General features: G+C 35.5%; 1 protein-coding gene across 1 annotated transcript in view; it reads right to left on the reverse strand.

The window, feature by feature from the left end:
- BMPR2 (bone morphogenetic protein receptor type 2) overlaps nt 1-20710 on the reverse strand; it is a 151743-nt gene that overhangs the window by 25422 nt on the left and 105611 nt on the right. Inside the window, exons 4-9 of the mRNA XM_005904256.3 lie at nt 10981-11091; nt 9809-9900; nt 7127-7357; nt 6262-6376; nt 1473-1633; nt 68-215 (exon numbers count right to left, since the gene is read on the reverse strand). Of these exons, the coding sequence (XP_005904318.2) occupies nt 68-215; nt 1473-1633; nt 6262-6376; nt 7127-7357; nt 9809-9900; nt 10981-11091 (858 nt within the window). The remainder of the gene's footprint in view (nt 1-67; nt 216-1472; nt 1634-6261; nt 6377-7126; nt 7358-9808; nt 9901-10980; nt 11092-20710) is intronic.

Below are 20710 nucleotides of genomic sequence, written 5' to 3' on the forward strand. Positions count from 1 at the left end.
TAGGTAGAAGAAAGATGTAACTGCTTCACTTCAAAACATACATTAATTCTGACAACAATTCCCTCACCTGGAAAGAGGTCTGTACATCTCATAAATATCTCCCAATAAATTAGTCCAAGTGCATACATATCTACTTGTTTCAAAGCTGATTCACAGTCCCTAAGGTTCACAGCTCCTTCCAGAACTTCTGGTGCCATATATCTGATTGTGCCAACCTGATAAAAAAAAGTGTTATGTATTTCAGGAAATAATGTAGCATATTCTGAAGGGCATACATTAGGCTAGAAGTTATACACAAATTCGGGTCAACAGTAGCTCAATATGCTTATTTGAACCTAAGTATGGCACTGAACCTTTTTAGATCTCATTTTTTAAAATATAAAATACCCTTTTCAGAACATCTTGGTTGCTTCCAGTTTTCGGCAATTATGAATAAAGCTGCTATGAACCTTGATGTGCAGGTGTTTGTGTGAATACAAATTGTTAACTCAACAGGGTCTATATACCTAGGAGCGTGATTGCTAGAATACTATGTTTTCCAAAGTGAATACTATCCAGCATTCCTACCAGCAAGGAGTGGGTTGCTGTAGCCCCACACTGTCTCCAGCATTTGAAATTATTGTTTTTTTTAAACCATTCAAAGGCAATGGCATCCTGTTTTGATTTGCAGTTCTTGAATCATGAATCACGTTGAGTAACTTTCACATGCTTATCTGCCATCTATCTATATAAATACTATCTTTGGTCAGGTTTCTATTTAGATCTTCTATTTATTAATTGACTTATTTGACTTCTTACTGTTGAGTTTTAAGAGTTTTTATATTCTGGATACAAGTCCTTTATCAGATATGTGTTTTTCAAATACATTCTCCCAGTTTGAGGGTTGTTTTTTTCATTTTCTTAATACTGTCTTTCATAGAAGTTTTTAATTTTAATAAAATTCATCTTAGCAATTTTTTCTTAAAAAAAAAAAAAAAATACCCTCTTGAAATAATTAAGGTGTGATTTAGTCATCCTAGTCAATAGTGCTTATGCTTATGTGTGCTTAGTTGCTCAGTCGTGTCTGACTCTTTGTGACACCATGGACTGTAGCCCACCAGGCTCCTCTGTCCATGGGATTCTCCAGACAAAAGTACTGGAGTGGGTTGCCATGCCTTCCTCCAGGGCATCTTCCCAAACCAGGGATCAAACCCAGGTCTCCCACATTGCAGGTATGCTTTACCATTTGAGCCACCAGAGAAGCCCAGTCAACAGTATTCCTCCTAATGCTTGACAAAAATAAGGTTGACTGGCAGTGATCTCCATAATGAATTGATGAACTTCATGCAGTGTTTTCTGTATATCTTAATTCTGTAATTCCTAATATGCTATAATTGGATAAGGACAACTGTCCTGAGTACTTAGTAGGTTTTTAAATTCAATTTATTATGTTTTAAAAGTATGTCAGCTTGATACCCTTTGTATGCACTCACCTCACTAATGGCTGCATTATCTTCTTCCCCTGGGCGCACCAGTCTATTTCCAGTCAGCTTCATGGACAACCCAAAGTCACTAATAACGCAGGTTCCATCATTTTTCACCAGAACATTTCTGCTGTTCAAATCTCGATGGGAAATTGCAGGTTTATAATGATCTGTTTGGATAGTTTTCAAACATTTATTAATGCTTCAGTTGCACTACTGAACACAAAATGAGCAGAAGGTAATATAAAGAAGACTGCTTTTTTCCTTCCCTATACTTTTCTAATAACAAAAGGACATAAATAAAAATTTCAACTCACAATCCTGTTTTCATTATATTTCACAACATAATTCCTTTTGCATCTATAATTAATTAAGCTTTAAACATTCAGTTGCAATTACTAGTCAATAGGATCTTGCTTCTAATTTTAACATATACTACTTTGGTCCTTTTTTTTCCCTCTAGTAGGAAAAGGAGGCAATAAAAAAAGGAATATTTGGTAAAAACAAAAAGTAAATTTATCTAAAACAATTATCACTATAAAACTGGCATGGCTCTGAAATTGGTATATGTTATCTTATAACCTATGACAGAAAATCCCAGTTTTGCACTGAGGCTTAGCTATACATCTAAGCCCACCACAGTTCTTCAAATCAAACTAGAAACAGTTTTGCAATGGATTGTTTTCTGATTTTACAAAACAAAACACTATTATACTCATTCTGTTACTTGTTTATCAGAAGACGTTTATGTTCTATGAAGGCAGAGAGAGGACATGTTCTGCCTGATTTCAAAAGGCCTGACACACAGACACACACACACTGCCTGAAAGAATATATCCAATCAAGGAGCCTAACTAAAATCATAATTCTTTTCCTCTTGATAAGAAAACCATGGAGGAGGGAGGAAGGAAGGAAAGGACTGGGAGTTTGGAATTAGCAGATGCAAACTGTTATATATATAAAATGGAAAAACAACAAGGTCCCACTGTATAGCACAGGGAACTACATTCAATGTCCTGTGAAAAGCAACAATGGAGAAGAATATGAAAAAGAATACACGTGTACAGCTGAGTCACTCTGTAGTACAGTAGAAATTAATAGAACATTGGAAATCAACTATACTTCAATAAAATTAAAAAAAAACTATATAAATCTTATATTGAAATAAAACCACAGCTCTTAAAAGGAAAAAAAAATCTATAGTACAATACTCACAATTTAAAATAACTTCTTAGTTATATAAAGAAATAGAGCAATGAGAACAAAGTCAATGATAAAAACAAACAGAATGCTTACATTTAGGCACAAAAAGACTCAGTATTTACATTTATTACTCTCATTAACATGTATTAAACTGCAATTTCACCAACAATAAAACCAAAGACAGAAGATAATGATTCCTTTGACCAAAAAGAAATGATACAAATGAACTTACTTACAAAACAGAAAGAGACTCACAGACATAAAATGAACTTACTTACAGGGCTGGGGAGGGATAGTTAGGGAGTTTGGGATGGTCATGTACACACTGCTATATTTTAAATGGATAACCAACAAGGACTATTGTATAGCACATGGAATTCTGCTCAATGTTATGTGGTAGCCTGGATGGGAGGAGGGTTTGTGGGAGAATGGATGAATATAACTGAGACCCTTCGCTATTCACTTGCAACTATCACAACCCTGTTAATCAGTTATAGCCCAATACCAAATAAAAGCTCAAAAGGAAAAAAAAAAAGGATTCCTTTGATACGGGGAGGAAAACGCAATAGCACAACTGGAAGAAAAATAGCAATTATTAGGTTTCTAAGAGTTGATTTCTTTCTCATTTGTTCCCCTTCCTACTTACTTCCTGGTCCAGTCTTCCTAAAGTTTGTACTAACATGGCTCACTCAACTAGTAAAAGAGCTACATTTCTTATTCTGGATAAAACCAGCACATAAGTATATATGGTTTAATCTTGAGCTGATATTTATATAAGAAAATTTATAGAGATACCTGAAAATGTTTGTATAACACCATACCAATACAACGCAATGAGTCAGTGAGCCAGCAAGAGGGGAAACTAGGGTAATACTTTGTGATAATATTATAAAGGAAATAAAAGGTGGAACAACTGAGCCCACGTGCAGTAACTACTGAGCCTAGGCTCTAGAGCCCAAGAGTCACAACTACTGAAGTCCATATCCTTTTCCCCCTTCCCCTTTGGTAACCACAGTTTGTTTTCTACGTCTGTAGGTCTATTTTGTTTTGTAAATAAGTTCATTTATATCTTTTTCTGTTTGCAGACTCTACATACAAGTGATACCATATGATATTTGTTTGGCTTAATTCACTTAGTATGATAATCTCTAGGTCCATCCATGTTGCTGCAAATGGAATTATTTCATGGCTCAGTAGCACATAACACAATATTCCCTTTATATGTGTGTATAATTTATATATATTTCCCTTTTATATATATCATATCTTACTTATCTTCATCTATTGATGGACATGTACGTTCCTTGGATATTGTAAATAGTGCTGCAATGAACACTGGGATACATGTATCTTTTTGAATTATCGTTTTCTCTGGATATGTGCCCAGGAATGGGACTTTAGGATAATAAGGTAACTCTATTTTTAGGTTTTTAAGGAACTTCCATACTATTCTCCATAGTGGCTGTGCCAATTTATATTTCCACCAACAGTATAAAAGGATTCCTTTCTCTACACACTCTCTCCAGCATTTATTCTTGTAGACCTTTAGATGATGGCCATTCTGACCAAAGTGATTTGCGGAATATTTTTTAAATAATTAGGTACTAAAAATTTAAATAGCTATTATACTGATGTTTTCTACAATAGCATATACTCAGTTGTTTTTTTATTTAAGGTTAACTATTCAGTAATAATATAAGGTGATGTTTAAGAATAGAATCTGTGTTTAAATAAAACTCCTATATGATGGCAATCATTCTTTCCAGCCAAAGTTTGACTGGAAAACTTTCTGAATCATGCAAGCTTTGAAAAGGAGGATAGGATGGTATTTTAATTTTTGTTTTAAGCCAGCTCTTTAAAGGAGTTATAATATTTAAGAATAAAGAAACACAATACAAATGGTTAACGCACTAAAGTAAGTGCATCAAGTTGCTGACATAGGCAATAACGTTGACCAATTCTGTATTCAAGAAAAGCATGAACTGATAAATTATTCAGGAGAAATTACTTATATATGAAGCAGCAGCTAAAAATGATGATCCATGCTACTATACAATGGAACAAAGATCTAAGAAATTGATACATTAAAAATTCTCTTCATTACAGAGGTCAGAGAAAGTGAAAAAAGAATGTATGGCAAGAAAATTGCTGTAAGGGATGTAAACGCAAAGACAGTTTTATAGCAGAGCTAATTTTGAGGGGCCTGTGATATGATATGAGGTGTACTTTGAAACAAAGTGAAGAGAACAAATATATTTAAAAAGATGCTTTGGAAAACTAGCAAAAATGTATATAAAGGCTAAATAAAACTGTAGTTATAGCACTATACTCATTGACATAATACAACCATTCAGTATTGACACACTGGCGAAGACTGACTCCTCACCATGCATTCTCGTTATTTGAAGCAGCAATGCACCTAGCTAAAACTAACAAACACACATACACTGCACTGAAACATCCCTTGCAGCTAAGTGTGGTGGGAAAGCATGGACTAACCTCTGGGAAAGAAAACAAGCACAAGAGTGGGACTTCTGGAAGTAAAAAGGGGCATTTCCTTCTATTCTTTCTTTTCTCTGATTAGCATATAGCATGATGGACAATGAGGTGATCCTGAAAACATCAGCTACATATAAAGATTAATGGAGGAGAAATATATGAGTCTGGGCCCCTAAAACTACTATGGTGCTACCAAAAGAAATGTGAAGACTGTCTCTGTCTAGATTCTTACATGAGAAAGGAAAAAAATAGTCATTCTCATTGAAATCTGTTTTATTCTCCTCCCTGATAAATTTGAACAAACCTAATGCTAGCTATGGAGAAGGCGATGGCACCCCACTCCTGTACTCTTGCCTGGAAAATCCCATGGACGAAGGAGCCTGGTAGGCCGCAGTCCATGGGGTCACCAAGAGTCGGACACGACTGAGCGACTTCACTTTCACTTTTCACTCTCATGCACTGGAGAAGGAAATGGCAACCCACTCCAGTGTTCTTGCCTGGAGAATCCCAGGGACAGGGGAGCCTGGTGGGCTGCCATCTATGGGGTCGCACAGAGTCACACGACTGAAGCGACTTAGCAGCAGCAGCAGCAGCAGCAATGCTAGCTAAGAGAAGCACTGATTTATAAAAAAGATACAATTGGGTTTTATACTAAAGACCAACCAAACTACAGAATGTGTACCTAAAGAAGTAACAATGCATTTGTAGTTCATTTAAATAAGCAAAATAAATACAAGGAAAATACAATGCAGTCCAGCTAAGAGGTTCTTAAACTAGGGCCAGAGAGGAACTTCAAAAGATTGAGAACCCCTACAATCACAAGAATATTTTTTAAAGTATGCCCATACGTGTATCTTTACAGGGAGAGTGTTCATAGCTTTAATTAAAATCTCAATGGAATCCATGACTTGGCTAGAGTAATGAAGTCCTTTTTCTTATTCTTCTTGTTAAATTTCAAATACGTTTCCTCACACTAGATCTTTTAAACAACTATCTGCTGTAATATAAAACATACTTTTATTCTGAAGATACAAATAAAGCTTCCCTTTGTGAATTGTGTCCCCACATGGTTTTCAGAGTCTTGTCATTGTCTTACCTCCCCGTGGTAATTCAGTATGAAGATAAGCCAATCCTCTAGTCACAGAATGAGCCAGACGGCAAGAGCTTACCCAGTCACTTGTATGGAGACTTAAATACTTGCATAGAGATCCCTATACGGAGGGAAAAAAGTAAAAGGGGAAGGGGAGAAAAAGTGGAATTACTTTATTTGAACATGAGGAGGTAAGTGAGCAACTGTATAAAGGGATTTGCATATGTCAGGATTCAAAGGAGGTCTAATGAATCATGACATTTCAGAACACTGAAGTAAGAAAAGACATTTCTGTGGGTAGAGAAAGGAAGAGAGAATGGAAAGTAGAATTTAGACATTATCAATTTTTATGCCTCCAGTATTAAAAATTATGAAAGGTTATTTAATTTCATTTTAAAGGCTTCTTTGATTTATCAACAAGATAGAAAAACTGTTTCTTTACACGGTTTCTTTACAACTGTTTCTTTACACGGTATATTTTACCAGGACAAAACCAAATTATCCTATTATGTTTTACAAGTAGAAAACTTTTTTACAATCAGAAGGCTTTTGTAAATATATGTGTCATTGCTACTCAAGGTCCTTATCCATAAATTCTTTATTACCAGGCTGAGATAAAGAGCAGGCATCAGAGTAAATGTCAATCAAAGCACTGCCTCCTTCATCAAGAAGTCTTGCTAAGAGACAGACAGAGACAGAGTGACAGAGGTTCAGGGCACTAAACAGTTTCATTCACATTCTGGGATAAAATCCTTATTTCACTGTAGACCATTAATACTCAGTTTGCAAAACAGCAACTCTCTACGTAATGGGGATCCTCTTACAAATCCAATTAACATAAATGTCAGTAAACTTTTTAAGAAGAACTTACATTGGGATAATACTCCATCACAAGCAAATACTCCATGCGTCCATCTGCAGTGACTCTCTCATCTCCAACTATAAAGCGAGCAATGTTGTCATGTTCCATCAAAGGCACTCTGTAAATGTTCTTCTCATTGATAAAATTCTGACGGTTTGCAAAGGAAAATACTTTTACAGCAACTGGACGTTCATCTAAGGAACCTTTATATACAGCTCCATATCGACCCCGGCCAATGAGCTGTAAGTTTGTTTTGAAAAAAAAGCAAGATGTTATTTCTTCACAACTGAACAATCAAATTTACTAAAGTATAAATCCGTATGTATCCAACAGGTCTCTAACGCTTAGTCTGAATTACTCCATTATCAATAAACTAACAAATTAGGCATCCTACACAACTCAGAAACAAGTACCATACCCAGCCCTTCCAAAGATGACAATTATAAACTCTGAACAAAATTTTTTAAAAGAAATCTAAAAATGTGGTGGAATGAACAAAAGAAGGTAGATCCTGAGGGGAGTTAACATTTAAAAGAAAGAAATGGCATAGCCTGAGATATTCATTTTATAGTGTTCAGTCTGTGAGCAGGCTGAAATCTGCACTGTGTATTGGGATCAAAAATTGCAATAGAAAATCTTTCAGGCCTCAGAAACCAGGGAACAGAATTTAGGGCAACAATTGCCGATGGAGAATGAAGGCAGAATCCCAAAAAGAAGAGTCAGAGAGTGGGAAATCCAACTAATGCGTGGGACAGACTCCAGGTAAAGGATCAATAACAAGAGATAAGTTTGTAATATGCCTAACGAAGATAACTGCCTACCAAAACCAACAATGAAATGAACACACTTTATAAGAATAGAACAGAATACAGTCTTCACAACATAATATTTATAGATTCTAGTATAATACAATAAAAAATTACTCAAAACCCCCAGCAATTTACAACTGTTCTCTTCATTTCTGGCTTCTGGAACTTCTCTGCCTTTTTACTGAAAAAAGCTTAGGAATTTACCACCATTTATTTAATGATTATTTGTTATATTTCATTCACTATTCCTAATTTAAATATTTACAAACAGATAAGATTGCCCTTTAGAAAGGCTGTATCAAAGCAAAGGTAAAAAGCAATGGTTGGATTGTTTCTTTTACTCAATCCAGAACAATATCCTAATGGTTTTAATTCATATTTTTTCCAATTTAGTAAACAGGACATCTTATTATACATTTACTAGGCATACTTCCCTGTAACTCAGACGGTAAAGAAAGTGAAGTCACTCAGTCGTGTCTGACTCTTTGTGACCCCATGGACTGTAGCCTGCCAGACTCCTCTGTCCATGGGATTTTCCAGGCAAAAGTACTGGAGTGGGTTGCCATTTCCTTTTCCGGGGGATCTTCCCAACCCAGGGATTGAACCCAGGTCTCCCACATTGTAGGCAGACGCTTTACTGTCTGAGCCACCAGGGAAGCCAGATGGTAAGGAATCTGCCTGCAATTCAGGAGACCCAGGTTCGATTCCTGGATCAGGAAGATCTTCTGCAGAAGGGAATGGCAACCCACTCCAGTATTCTTGCGTGGAGAATTCAATGGACAGAAGAGCCTGGCGGGTTACAGCCCATGGGATAGCAAAGAGTGGAACACAACTGAGCGACTACCACTACTACTACTACTAGGCATACTTCTGTGAATTGACAATTCATCTCTTTTGTCTATTTTTAATGGATTGTTTATTTCATGTTGATTTCTACCAGCTCTTTATCAATTCTTTACGCACTGAAATACCTTTTTTGAATTTTGCTTTTCACTTTTACTGTATTTTCCTCCCAAAAAGAAAGTTCTTAAAATGTTTTATATACCAGATCTATCATTTAACAGTCTCTGGTTTAGACATTATACTTCAGTTATCCTAATAAACAGCATAAAAACATTCATCATGGTGAGACTTTTAACACAGGTTCTGAGATATAACCAAATTAAAATTTAATTTTATGCAAAACATAATATTTGTATGTACCTATACAATACATAAAACACAAACAAGTAATGTTTATTTGGCATCTACCATGGATTCCTTGCCTGTACATTTTCTCTGAGAATCTGTATATCTGTATTCCCATAGTCTGTTCAAGTCTCTACTCAAAGATTATCTCCTTTCTTAACATACTTTCCTTACTAACCCCTTTCTGTAACTTTCTCATCTCATTTGCATTTTTTTCTCCATAGCACTTACTACTACTTGAAATATATGGTGACCTTTCCACAATGTGGGGTTAGGGACACCTAATCTCCACAGAGTCCAAAAATCCACATATAGCTTATAGGTGACCCTCATACAAACATGCTCCTTCTGGTCCATGGTTCTACATCCACAGATTTAATCAAATATGGATGGTGTAGTAATATCTATTATTGAAAAAATATCTGTGTACGAGTGGACCCATACAGTTCACACTCATGTTGTTCAAGGGTCAACTGTACCTTCATTTATTTACCCTCTTGTAGACTCCTTCTCACTAGAATATAAGCCTCATGTATCTGTATTGGTCACCAACATTCTCAGTGCCTTGAAGAGGTCTTGACACAAAATTCATAATAAATGGTCATTGAATAAATGAATTAATCACTGTCTCAGATGTACTATGTGGACAGAAAAAAAAAAAAAAAAACAGTCTATAATCTGAACGCAATCTTACCTCCAGCAGTTTCAGATTATCTAGGTCAAGAGAGGGCTCTGATGCTGCTGCCTCCATCATATTCATACTGTGAAGACCTTGTTTGCGGTCTCCTACAGAAATTAGAAAAAGAACTTCCTAATTCGTGGTTCTCTTAAAAGTGAAAATATTTATTATACATTTTTATATATTACAGTTAAATAGAAGATCTGCAGAAGGATAGACAGCATAACTTATACCTAATATCAAAGGGACTAAAACTATTTACTAAACTAACAATCATCTATAAATGAAGATAAATAATGAATAACATGAAAACTGAACTCTGGGAGATGGTTCCAGTACACCCAGTGTAAAACCCTAAGAAATGGACAGAAATATTAAGGAAGGTTTTATTAAAATTATTCAAATCAATGAACGGGTGCTCATTTCCTAAAAAGCTTATCAAATCAAACGTTTATTAGAACCAACTAGACAGCTGACGCAGAGAAGGCACTGGCGACCCACTCCAGTACTCTTGCCTGGAAACTTCCATGGACACAGGAGCCTGGTAGGATGCAGTCCAAGGGATCGCTAAGAGTCAGACACGACTGTGAAACTTCACTTTCACTTTTCACTTTCATGCATTGGAGAAGGAAATGGCAACCCACTCCAGTGTTCTTGCCTGGAGAATTCCAGGGATGGAGGGGCCTGGTGGGCTGTCGTCTATGGGGTCACACAGAGTCGGACACAACTGACGTGACTTAGCAGCAGCAGCAGTAGCAGACAGCTGATGATTAGGAATTATTTTTAATTACTGTTATTTTTAGACGTGAAAATGGTATTGTGTTTATATATATTTTAAGTCTTTATACTCCAGACATAATACTAAAATATTTATAGATGAGGGATACTTTCAATTTATTTCAAAATAATCCAACAGCATGGAAAGGTAGGGTGAGTGGGCCTATAGATGATGTACAGATGTGATAATCATCGAAGCTGGGTGATGAGTATTCTGTTACGTTTGAAACCTTTCACAAAAACTAGGGGAAAAAGTTTAAGACAGAAGGATGGCTGCAGGGCTACTGCAGCAAACAGATGCTTTTTACAATGAAATATTGTTTTTTAAAGAAAATCAATTCTGATTAAACACAATGTTTAATAAACATTACAAAATAAATAATAAACAAAATAAAAACCTGCATTTTTACCTGTCAGCATCCTATATCCAAAGCATAAGGCAACTATCAAAACAGCTAATACAGAGACTGATGCCAATGCAATGATTATTGTCTCATCTCGGTTAAATGAATGAGGTGGACCTAAAAGAAAGTAAAATTTTTAAATACAGTCATCCTTTCTATCCGGTATTTTGCTAACTACTTACAGACAGGCTATATCAATATACAGTCAAATCAGCAATGTTTTTGCATCAAAGGAAAAGAAAAATTAATAACAAATTTGTAATAATTGAAAATTGCACATATATTTAATCATACAAATTATTTTATATAGACCCACAACACTGAAATGCCTGGTAGCTGTGCTTCTATTTTCTAGGAGAAGTTGTAGATAACCGGCATCATTTCTTCTTTAAACAGTTGCTAGAATTAAACAGTTGCTAGAATTAAACAATGAAACCATCTCAGCTTGGTACTTTTGGTTTAAGGAAGCATTATTTATTTATTGAATTTCTTTAATAGATAAATACCTATTCAGATTATATATTTCTCCCCATGTGAGTTGTGGTAGATTGTCCAGTACAATTGTCCTTTCAAGGAATTGGTCCAGTACATTGAAGCTATTGTATTTGTTAACAAAAAGTTGTTCATAATTTTCCTTTACTATCCATGGGATCTGTAGGTATGACATTTTTTTCATTTCTGATTATTAGATATTTATTTTTTTAATTTTATCTTGGAAGCCTTGCTAGAAGTTTATCAACTTTATTGATCTTTTTAAAGAACCAGCTTTTCGTTTTGTTGCTTTTTCTCTATTAATTTCCTGTTTTCAACTCAACTGATCCCTCATCTAACTTTTATTCTTTTTCTTCGCTTTCTTTGGATTTAATTTGCTCCTCTACTTGTAGTTTCCCAAGGTAAAAACTTAGGAAATCACTACAATTTATAATGAAATAATAAAAGGACATACGAAATTAAATCCAATTTCATGTAACATTTAAAAAGAAGTACCTGCCTAGAATCTTAGCACCAATGTGAAACCAAGAAGGACCCTGTGGGGTTTCTGGGCACAAAACCCCATGTCCCCTGTTTCTTGTTTGAAGGAAATAGGTTTCATTCAGCCTTTAAGACTTCCCCCGAGTTTCAAAGGATAGATTCAAACAGTTGCTAATCAATAAAATGAGAGGGCTGCAGAGAAATGGAGGAGCAGTCAAGAAACAATAGTGCAGTTCTGAAGCAGGGTCCTGGTTCCTCCTCAAGGAATATACATATCAATATCCTTGAGTTCTTCTACAGTACTAAAACCTCCACCAAATGGAACATGTTAACTAGCTGATGAAGCATTCTTCATTCCAGAGAGAAGGTCACAGTTACCACAGAATCCCAGAATCCCATCAGGAGACCACTAGATGAATCCTAAATTGAAGGGATGCAGGCCTTGCAGGAACCCAGGTCCTTATAGGCAACCCCACTCCTTGACTGTGAGACTCCTCACAAACCATCTCTCCCAGGTTAGGACACAGTTTTGAGGGCATTAGCTGGCTATTGCCCCCTTTGCATGGCAAAGCAATAAAGTTATTCTCTTCCATTTCACACAAACTCTGTCCCCGAGACTCAATTCAGTGTGGATATACAGAGACAAATTATCAGTAGCAAATGTGACAGACAAAATTTATTTTTGATAGAATGAAGCTGTTCTCTAACTGGATTAATAAAATTCACAAATCTAATATGAAACAAAGATTTCCTATTTCCAAATTAGAAAGGCTAATTATTTAAATGGGTATTTATTTTCTTGTGTAATTCAAACACATACATGAGTTAATAATGTCTTAAAAACACTACAAGACATTATAAGACTATAAAAACACTGTAAAATTACTAAAATAGGCACTGCTAAGTCGATTCAGTCATGTCCAACTCTATGCGACCCCACAGACAGCAGCCCACCAGGCTCCCCCGTCCCCAGGATTCTCCAGGCAAGAACACTGGAGTGGGTTGCCACCTCCTTCTCCAATGCATGAAAGTGAAAAGTGAAAAGTGGAAGTGAAGTCGCTCAGTCGTATCCAACTCGTAGCGACCCCATGGACTGCAGCCCACCAGGATCCTCCGTCCATGGGATATTCCAGGCAGGAGTACTGGAGTGGGGTACCATTGCCTTCTCCGAAAATAGGCACATAATAAATCAAATAAACCGGGCTATCTACATCTTAGAAGAATCATTGACATGGGATAATCAAATGATTTATTTAGAATGATCTATAGAAGGGGAGGGAGAAAAAAAACCATTTAAAAGATGTTAAGTATGAATATAATTAAACTGTTCTGCATAGCTGTAAGCTGTTGAAAAATCATTGCTAGACAGATCAGACTGATATGAAATCAGAAGTTTTGGAATGGTGTTTATGAGGAGAAGCTTGGCATTGATTATGAAGCCAACAAGAATGTTACAGAAATAAAAAAAGAACAGATTCTATAAGGAACAAATGCAGTCGTAAATCAAAAAAATGTTTCTCACAGTTGTATATCTATTCAGACAGCAGCCTATTCAGCATTATCTATATGTAAATGGTTTTGATAATGACATTTTCAGATTACAAAGCAATGGCTACCATTAGAACCATAATCAGGTAAGGTTTTCTTCTGCAAAAGATCCACATTTTATTTAGCAAAATTAATAAACATGGCATTATCTTTAAGTAATGGAGAAGATTTAAAAACAAAGGGGCCAGAAACCTAAATAAAAATCCATCTTATTCTGTAGTGGAATTCAATAGATTTTGTAGTCATTATATGTTTTTTACTATGGAAAGAAAACCTGAAATAGCTGAGAAGAGATCTATGTACCCAGTCTTAAAAATGGTACTTGAGCCACTGACAGATGTTTTAAGGGGTGTGATTTAAACATGCTTGATAAGAATATAACTGCTGAATTTATAAGTAATAAAAGGCAAGTGATATCCTCTGAACAGGCCAGATGTAGAAAAACCACAAGGATGGAAATATGAGGCACTATGTTTCACATCTGGCCTAAATGAAGACATTCTTGAACAGGAAACTTGTAGGAAGAGTCAAAATTTGGATTCTCTAAACCAATGTTGAGGAGCTAGAACTCACAAGCTTTTATCTGACACAACTATTTAGCTGTGTACAAATAATTATGTGAATGCACCTTGAAAATCTCTTAGATTAAGACATAAACAGCTGATTTCTAGAATATATGCATTAAATAACTGCATTCCGCTGGAGAAGGGATAGGCTACCCACTCCAGTATTCTTGGGCTTCCCTTGAGGCTCTGCTGGTAAAGAATCTACCTGCAATGCAAGAGACCTGGGTTCGATCCCTGAGTTGGGAAGATCTCCTGGAAAAGAGAAATCCTACCCACTCCAGTATTCCGGCCTGGGGAATTCCATGGACTGTATACTCCATGGGGTCGCAGAGTTGGGACACATTTGAGTGACTTTCACTTTTTCAACAATTCATGTGGATCACAACACATTGTGGAAAATTCTTAAAGAGATGGGAATACCAGACCACCTGACCTGCCTCCTGAGAAACTTATATGCAGGTCAAAAAAAAAAAACAGTTAAAACTAGACATGGAACAATGGACTAGTTGAAAATTGGGAAAGGAGTACGTCAAGGCTGTGTATTGCCACCCTGCTTATTTAACTTACATCCAGAGTACATCATGTGAAATGCTAAGCTAGATAAATCACAAGCTGGAATCAAGATTACTGGGAAAAATATGAATAACTTCAGATATGTATATGATACCACCCTAATGGCAGAATGGACTTCCCTGGTGGCTCAGACGGTAAAGTGTCTGCCTACAATGCGGGAGACCCAGATTCAATCCCTGGGGTGGGAAGATCTCCTGGAGAAGGAAATGACAACGCACTCCAGTATTCTTACCTGGAAAATACCATGGACGGAGGAGCGTGGTAGGCTATAGTCCACGGAGTCACAAAGAGTCAGACATGACTGAGCGACTTCAATTAATGGCAGAAAGCAAAGAGGAACTAAAGAGCCTCTTGATGAAGGTGAAAGAAGAGAAGGAAAAAGTTGGCTTAAATTTCAACATTCAAAAAACTAAGATCATGGCATCTGGTCCTACCTCTTCAAGGCAAATAGATGGGGAAAAAATGGAAAACAGTAACAGACTTATTTTCTTGGGCTCCAAAATCACTGCTGATGGTGACTGTAGCCATGAAATTAAAAGACACTTGCTCCTTGAAAGAAAAGCTATAACAAAACCAGGTAGTGTATTAAAATGCAGAGACATAACTTTGTAGTCATGTACAGATATGAGAGTTGGACCATAAAGAAGTCTGAGTGCCTTAGAACTGCTGTTTTTGAACTATGGTATTGGAGAAGACTCTTGAGGGTCCATTTGGACAGCAAGATCACACCAGTCAAACCTAAAGGAAATCAACCCTGAATATTCATTGGACGGACTGATGCTGAAGCTGAAGCTCCAATACTTTAGCCACCTGATGCGAAGAGCTGATTCATTGGAAAAGACTTTGATCATGGGAAAGATTGTTGGCAGGAGGAGAAGGCAGCAACAGAGGATGAGATGGTTGTATGGCATCTCCTACTCAGTGGACATGACTTTCAGCAAATTCCGGGAAATAGTGAAGGACAGGGAAGTCTGGCATGCTACAGCCCATGGGGTCTTAGAGTCAGACATGACTTAGAGACAGAACAACAACAATCAATTGATGTACATACCATTCCTTTAACAAATATACTTTATATTCCCAATTGAATATTTTAGAGCTATCTAAACAACATACTCAGAACTAAGCTCCTTATTTCTACCGATTCCAATTTACCTTGCCCAGTAGCACCACGGTAAAATGATTAGTATAGAAGAGCAAAAAATCTTAGTAAAAGACAATGAGTAGCATGGAAGCATATATACTAACCTATGTAAAACAGACAGACAATGGAAATCTGCTGTATGACTCAAGGAACTCTGAAACAACCTAGAGTGGTGGGAAAGGGTGGGACATGTGAGGGAAGTTCAAGAGGGAGGGGAATATGTACACATATGGCTAATTCATGTTGATGTATGACAGAAATCAAACCAATACTGTAAAGCAATCAGCAATCCATTAAAAATAAATACAATTTTTAAAAAAGACAGTATCTACAATTAAATTTTTTTTTTAACTTAAAGCATTTTGTATAAAATGCTCTTAAAAAGTGTGTATTTTTTATGCCTTCTCAAACTAAACATACTGGAGCAAATTTCTACATGACTGGGCCATAATTTTGGATGTCCACTAGTCTATGGTGATATTCTCAAGGACTATTAAGGATTCTCACACCTTTGAGTTTTCCTGGATTACTGCATCTGATTTCCAATTTTTCCATCTCATCCTTTGCAATCTCTTCTTTATGTTGTCAATATGCTTACCTTAAGGTTTTTATAATCTAGCTCAGGTTTTAAAAACAGACAGCTTAATTTGTTATAAGTGAATATAAATTTTAAGAAAACACACTTTTAAAAAAGTCTAAGGGACTTTTCTAAAAATAGAGAAAATTTAATAGAAAAATTTTGTAGCATCTATTGTGGCCACTAATAGTAAAGAAAATTAATTGATAGAGACTCGGTACTGCAGCAGTCCATAAAATTAGACATTATTAGGAGTTCACTGAAATTTGATTTCCAAACTTTCCTTTCAATATCTGGTATGAGAAATTACCCAGGAAGTCAAAACAAATCTGCACTTTCACAGTGCAGGAAGCAAATGAAGCCTGTGTGTTTGGCCTTTACTGAAGACACAAACCTGTGTGTTACCCATGCCAAAAATGTGTAACAATTATGCCAAAAGACATTCAACCAGTATGCTACATGTGTGAAAAATGAGCTTAAGAACCCACTCTGACAGAAAACATTTCATTCTAAAAAAAAATTTTTTTCCCCTCTCCTTCCTGTTATTCACAATTTTGAATATTAGACATTTCCCCCTGTCGAGTCAAAAGATAGGATTCTGAGTGGAAAAGTAGAGGACAGATCAGGTATTGGCAGTTTTTCCATTTAAACCTGTATGTCAATTTTTAATATAAATGTGGACACACAAAAGCACAAATGCAAGTCAAAATGTCTCAGTGAACAAGTTTCAGCAGTTCAATGTCATAATAGTTATAAATAAACCTGTTGAATGTTTCTGGACAATGCCACCACTTGGATTTTTGTTTTTTTAAACTAAGCAAACTTTTTATTGACAGCAACTGAATGGTGTTTGTAACATTATTATCATACAGTATATTCCACCCATTTACTATACTTTTCAGAGTTGTACTACATGCAACAACAGATTTTTAATGTTGTCTGTCTTCTGTGCTGTTCCTATAAGTTTGCTATTAAAATAAAACCATTTTCAAAAGGTATTTATACTTGGTGACTTCCAAAGTCCTTCTAACTCCAAAATTCTGTTTAACTCCTCTAGTTTTTTTTTCCTGAAGGTTCAGCATTCTCTTTGCTTTTATTCTCAAATTTGCACAAAAAAGTTAAACATAGCATTTCATAAAATAATGCAAAATCTAAAATAGAGATTATTAATCCACATAATAGTAAGGAAAAGGGTGTTAAAATAGATTTTAAAACATGTTAAAATCATGCTAATGGTTAAATATTTTAAATTAAAAGCTTTCAGGATATGTCACATGATCTAAAACATGAAATCCCTGAAAAACTTCCAGGAAAAATATTTCAATATGTGTATTCACACACGTGTGTAATTTAAAAAAGCGTTTACCAAAAAAACTACAAACTTTTTTTTTTTTTTATAAAATATATTTAAAAGAAACATATATGCTATATATATGCTATCTTTGAAATTGTTGTGTCCCGCTAGTTCTAATACACCCTTTTCTTCTTCCCTATTAGCTTTTTCAGTTAAATACTCAGCCAAATGTAAACACTGCTATGTATGCCTGTGTGCAATGTCTGGGCTTGTAAAAGCAAGCGCTTCCTGAATGCATAACAGACAAGGAACTGCTGTCTGCCTCATTGGAGCCTGGGATGTTTCTGTTTACAAATCCTGGAGCCAGGCAGGGGCCACTACTGGAGGCGTGCTGTCTGCTTCCTTGCTACACTTAGCCTTTGTCTGGGTCTGTGTCAAAGAAAGAACAACATTGTTGCATGTGCAATAAGCAACAAAGGAAATCTTAAACATAACACAAACTGGTTATGTTGGCTCCTTAATCTTTTACAACTTCAATGCGGAAAGGCAAATTAGGGATTAAGTTTTAAAAAAAATTTAAGCATGTGCTTCTCATAAAAGCAGAGAAAAACATTTAAAATCAAAACAATTAATGTGATCAGAGTTAAATGAATTACTTAGCAAAATAATTCAGATTGCTAAATACTGTTCCAGGAATGATGATATACTGTGCAGCTCAGTGTTTTGAACAAACATTTTTACAAGGAATAAACAATGTTGACTTGTTTTAATTATTATGTTTGGAATGGCAACTATACCATAATCATAATCAGATTAATGTTTATGTTTAATGTCCCAAAAACAAACTGAGTGGAGGCAGATTTCTTATTTTTCCCAAGATGGTATTTAAACTTGAATATTTAAGATCATTTTAAATTTAATTTGCCTTGTTAATCACTGTAAACAGAACTAGCCTGTAAGAAACAAATACAACAAATCACAACAGTAAACAAAACATTTCATATTCTGTTGAGTTTAGGCATTCTATGACTGAATTATAAAAGGAACAGCAGAAAACTAAAGACAGAAAGCGAAACAAACTGCATTAACCCTCTTCCCTATAAAAACTTTAAAAGAAAACAAAGGAAAGGTAAAATCTATCAAACTTAATTTGTAAGTCTTTATAATAATTTTAATATCTTTAAAATAGTTTCTTTGTGATTGAAAAGACTGAATTGCAGGATTATGCTTCTCTCATTAAGGAATAAACTAAAACTAACAAAGTTAATTATATTTCACTGGAATAAAGTCATTAAATAAGTCTAAAATCAACATTTAAATAAATAGGTTAAAATTCTCAGTAAATATAATTAAACAGGAGATATAGATTAATCTGCAGACTATGCTACCTTCAAAAAAATTTCATAAAAGTATAAAGAAACACCATTAGTCATGTTCTCAAAATATTTTTGGTATAATTCTACCAGGATGTAATTGTCTCTATTTTTTTCAGATTTTATTTTTCAGCTTTACATGTAGATATGACAAAACAAAAGTATCATTACTGCACACAAAAGCTTTTGAAAATAATTATTTCTATTTCTTAGAAATCAATAACCTAATTGAGAAAAGATAATTTGAGCCTACAACAGAAATCCAATCATTCCAATATTCATTATGTAAAACAAACCAAAAGCAAATTAAAATTCTCACCATACAGAATCAAACCAAAAAGTCAAATAACTCAAGAGATCGCTAGGCAATTTTTCTAACTGGCATATAAATGATACTTCAAAATCCAGAATTCATACTAAAGATCCTTCAGAAAATGACCATAAAATAACCTGACTATAAAAGTGGAAGTTGTATCTTCCAGTCACTTGCCAACCAGACAACAAAATATAAATTGCATTATACAAATAACTCCTACCCCTCTGACTGATGTTCTTTTCATTATGATCATAACTTGTGCCCATTCTTATAAGGAAAGCAAAATAAGATGTATTAAGAAAAGCTATCTTTTTTCCTATTAAATTTGTTTCCTAGTTTTTCTGATAATTGGCTTCCTTCTTTTAAACCATTTTTATTACAAAACATAATCCACATACACAAAACTGTTCATAATACAAATGTAGTGTTTGGTGAACTATTATGAAGTAAATACTCATATAGTTACCACCTAGGCCAAGAAACGGAGAAGGGCAATGGCACCCCACTCCAGTACTCTTGCCTGGAAAGTCCCATGGACGGAGGAGCCTGGTGGGCTGCAGTCCATGGAGTCGTGAAGAGTCGGACATGAATGAGCGACTTCACTTTCATGCACTGGAGAAGGAAATGGCAATCCACTCCAGTGTTCTTGCCTGGAGAATCCCAGGGACGGGAGAGCCTGGTGGGCTGCTGTCTATGAGGTTGCACAGAGTCGGACACAACTGAAGCAACTTAGCAGCAGCAGCAGCAGGCCAAGAAATAGAACATCTAGGTTCCCCCAAAACCCTTACCTGCTCTTGGGTCATTACTATGACCCCTCTTCCCAGAAAAAGCCATTATCCTAACTTTCATGGTAAGCATTTCCTTGCTTTCATAATAGTATTATATTTTTTACCTGCTTAGTTTTGACCATTTCTCTATTCCATATAAATAAAACTTTTGTGCCTTGAATCTGTTATTCAATAGTACATTTTCAAGATTTAACTGTGCTATACGTGCAGATGAAATTCATTCAGGGCTGCTCTTCTATATAACAGGTTATTTTTCCTTGCAACGAGCCTAGGAGTTATGATAATAATAATGAAAAGATCATTGTAGGTAATCCCTATCAAGCATCATAGAAACATTACACATTTCACTTATATTTAGTACTTTTAAACTATCTAATTTTATTAATAAGAGAAGAATATTAAACCAAACAGACAAATGAAAAACAATTGGTTTCTACTGTTTTGGCAGCAGAGGCAGTAGCAGAAACCAAAAAGGCCAGAGTTAATAAAAGATGAACTGGGGCAGAACAGAGAAGAAACAAAAGCTTGGCAATTGAGATAAACGTGTCGTTGCTCAGTTGTGTCCAACTCTTTGTGACCCTGTGG

This window comes from Bos mutus, chromosome 2, assembly GCF_027580195.1.
Source record: "Bos mutus isolate GX-2022 chromosome 2, NWIPB_WYAK_1.1, whole genome shotgun sequence".
In the NCBI taxonomy this organism is placed as follows: Eukaryota; Metazoa; Chordata; class Mammalia; order Artiodactyla; family Bovidae; genus Bos; species Bos mutus.